General features: G+C 34.7%; 1 protein-coding gene across 1 annotated transcript; it reads left to right on the forward strand.

Moving 5' to 3' along the window:
* On the forward strand, positions 1-3604 carry LOC110727286 (kynurenine formamidase-like). Its single transcript, XM_021906853.1, has 6 exons — positions 1-60; positions 435-541; positions 1879-1976; positions 2357-2427; positions 3056-3191; positions 3288-3604. The coding sequence occupies exons 1-5, from the start codon at positions 1-3 to the stop codon at positions 3179-3181; spliced, it is 462 nt and encodes a 153-aa protein (XP_021762545.1). The 3' UTR covers positions 3182-3191; positions 3288-3604.

A 3604-nucleotide genomic window follows, 5' to 3' on the forward strand; every position in this document is an offset into this window, starting at 1 on the left:
ATGGAACGAAAATGGACAAATTTAACACTTCGAGGAGTGAACAAAATCACTTTCATAAAGGTAAGTAATATTTCGACCCTAATATACACATCGAGTATCACGAAATTACTAGGAGATACAACGAAGACAATCACAACAGTGTGTAGTATGTTTGTTATCTAATGTAATCAAAATTTGAGATAATTATGATGATGAACAATGGTATTGCAGGAATATGTGGACTTACTGTATAGTTTGAAACGATTTATTGCATATTCTCATTAGAAGGCTACTCAAGCTAGGGCTTCTTTTCCAATTTCCTACTTAGCTTTGTCGTTTTTGCTAGTCTCTTCTCCATTACCTTTGTGTCCACCAAGGGTAGAGCAGCAAAAAAGAGAATTGTTTTGGGGGAGGGTGGGGGTATCCATTAATTTCGTTGCTGAAATGTATAATAGACTGATGGCATTGTAAACATTATTCTTTTTACAGCAAGTGTGATGAAATCTCTACACATTCCTAAAGGAGTTCGTCGCGTTCTTTTCAGAACTTTAAACACAGACTGGTAAAATTGATACCTGCTGTTTCTTTCGGCTGGCATATGTGATCATCTATTAGGTTTTTTTTTTTTTAAAAAAAAAAAAAAAAAAAAAAAAAAAAAAAACTACACTTATTTGATTATTACTGTACAGCTGTACTTATTAGGTATTCTTTTTCATAGCCACTTCCCATAGTAAAAGGAACATGAACACAAGAATGAAATATTGGGTGATAATTATAGGGATGGCTGCACCTTCATTGCCTTTTGGATTTTGTTGTTTAGTACTTCATGCGCATCTGAGAATTGCTAGAGTTAACATTACATCAAGTTTCATCCTACATTAGAGCTGTAAATTGGGTTGTCGTGGGCTCCTAATTGTCTTGTGGATGTCATTCTAATGGAGATGCCAACTTTGGCATCCAACTAACCTCCCAAATCTATCATCAATTTTCATTGCAATCACTTCACACATTATTTCTTCACAATGACCTTTCCCTAAGTAATTACATGGCAATTACAAGCATCATAACTCGCCTTGCCAGGCTGTTGCCTTTAGGCATGTGATGTGGAATCTTATTTGCTTCTCTGTGTAAGTTTGTTATAAGGGTTGTATATGTAGGCTATCACAACTGAAATGAGTTGACATATTTATTGCCCTTGGAAAAATACCAATGCCTATGGACTGATGGAAACCTTAGTGGGAGCAACTTCATTAAGTTTAAATAATCAGCTGGGTTATTGGTGCATATTGTTGCAAATTTGCTGATGTGACTTATTGCTTTGTATCATCCACTTCACGCATCTTATAAGGGGTAATGTACTGTATTTTTTTCTAACTTAAATTTTTTGTTGGAGTCATGTCAAAATTGTCCTATTGCCTATTGTGGCCTATCTTCTTGCTTGATGTCACCCAATTGAGATGGGTAAGGGATTTTGGTTTGGTGGTGCTTTAGAGTTTTTATTAGGATTCTGAGTAGATGAATAATATTGTCACCTAATATGCTTCATAAAAAATCTGGGTGGTAGCATAGATAATTGTACTCCAAATCAAAAGGACAACTATAGAACTTGTTGATAGGCTGATAGCTTTTAGTCTTGCTGATACATTTAATTGATTGTTAGTCTTGTAGAAAGTGTGAATCACAGATTTTAATCTCAGTCAAATGATAGTTGCTGGGTGAAAATTTCTTCTCATTTATTCATAGTGTTATAAAATTCTTTTATTGTCTTCTTTCTCTAAAAGTCTAAACTACTGAAGCTTCTAGTGATGTCCTTGACACTTTCTTCATTTTGTGTCTTCTGCTGATGCTTTGTCCCAAGGTTACTATAAATTATAAAATTTATAATTCTTCTCATTCTAGGCGCCTTATGTTTCAAAAAGAGTTTGATTCTAGCTATGTGGGATTCATGGAGGATGGTGCTCAATGGTTGAAAGATAATACAGACATCAAGCTTGTTGGTAAGTTTTCCTTATACTAATTCCTAATCATTTTATCAGTCAAAGTATCATCCCTGTTAAAATAATATGTCAAGTCATGGCTTTTAGTTGGAAAATAATTTTGCTGACATAGCTATTTGATTATATAGTTTTGGCAAGCAGAATCAAACATATAAAGTCGAATCATTTAAGTTCGTGATAATTGGTTCTAGTTGGCTAGTTTCATATAATATTGACTAATGAGACCTCAGCAATGGCTGGATATATATTAGATGGTGATAATTGTTGTGTTTTTGACCTTTTGAATTTTGGTGCATTGTGATGCTAATAAAAGAACATTGCTGAAAATTAAGTTGTATTCTCTACTTCAGATGGAACTAATAACCATGTTGGCATTGTAGGTGTTGACTATTTATCTGCTGCTGCGTTTGATGACTTGGATCCTTCCCATCTTGTTTTCCTTAAAAGCAGGGTAAGAGCCTACTTCAAATATTTTTAGCTGGTCACACATACTTTAATACTTAAATATATTAGAACTTCTTATTATAACTTTGAGGCTGCAACATTGTATTATTGACAAGGATTTAAGGATGAAAGCAGTGTATGGTGCCTTCACTTCATGCCTTTTAAAACATTCGAAAGGAAAGGAAAGATGAGACAATACAAAAGGGATTTGTTATTTTGGATAAACAAAGGAAGTATGAAGATGTAAATACCCAAAAGCGCTACCACATGCTCTTCAAAACAACCATTGCCTTACTGATAATTCAACTAAACTTTTGATAATTTAATATTGAAATCAGTAAAGCTGGCATGACTCAAACTTTATTGGGGGTAATAAATTTTTGGCCTAGGATAGATTCTTGCCCACTTATATGGTTTGGTCTTAACAATTGTTCAATCATCTTCCCAACTGTAGCATTCTATCTGCTGCAACGTGCACTTAAGCTCTCATCTATTGATTCCAATCAAAATTAATTTTGTATTGTTTATGAGTTGCTTGTCTCTGTGCTTCTTACTTTTGAGTACACTTTCCTTCTCTTTTCAAGTCAATAGTCAGTAGAAATAACACTGATCATACTCATCTTGTCATGCTGCAGGAAATTATTCTAGTCGAAGCTCTAAAGCTGGATAATGTCCCTGCAGGAATGTATAATGTGCATTGCTTTCCTCCACAGTTGTCTATTGCTGAGGGGGCACCTATAAGATGCATTCTAATAAAGTGATGCTTCCACTGTAAGTGGATTCCGCCGCTGCATTGATTTTGCTGGAGGTCCTATTATTGTTTTGATGCCCTCTTCACCTTGTTTATATGCACATGATTTTGTTCAGGTGAATCTCAAACTTGACGGAGCATTTCCAATGTGTGGAGCTGTGGACTATGGATTAGGGATGGGTTTCTGGAAATGGAATGTGGTAAGGTTGGTAACTGATGGTTGTAAGAGATCGAAGAGATTATATACGTTGTGCCACGTTACGGTAGACCTGCTATGATGAACAATCAAGATTTTTTATTGTTTCTACATAAAGCCATCTACTGGCTAACTTCTGTGGATGCAGATTGGATTAGATTGATCTTGTTTTTAATCTATTCCAAAATAGTGGATGCTTAATTTGAAGTAATAAATAACATTTTAAATTGATCAGAA

This window comes from Chenopodium quinoa, unplaced genomic scaffold, assembly GCF_001683475.1.
Source record: "Chenopodium quinoa cultivar QQ74 unplaced genomic scaffold, ASM168347v1, whole genome shotgun sequence".
Classification (NCBI taxonomy): Eukaryota; Viridiplantae; Streptophyta; class Magnoliopsida; order Caryophyllales; family Amaranthaceae; genus Chenopodium; species Chenopodium quinoa.

Bases quoted from the DNA above. Each gene is read 5' to 3' on its own strand.
- LOC110727286 (XM_021906853.1), top strand. From the start codon at position 1: ATGGAACGAAAATGGACAAATTTAACACTTCGAGGAGTGAACAAAATC. The intron at 61-434 runs GTAAGTAATATT...AATGTATAATAG, and splicing joins ACAAAATCACTTTCATAAAG to ACTGATGGCATTGTAAACAT. The intron at 542-1,878 runs GTAAAATTGATA...TTCTCATTCTAG, and splicing joins AGAACTTTAAACACAGACTG to GCGCCTTATGTTTCAAAAAG.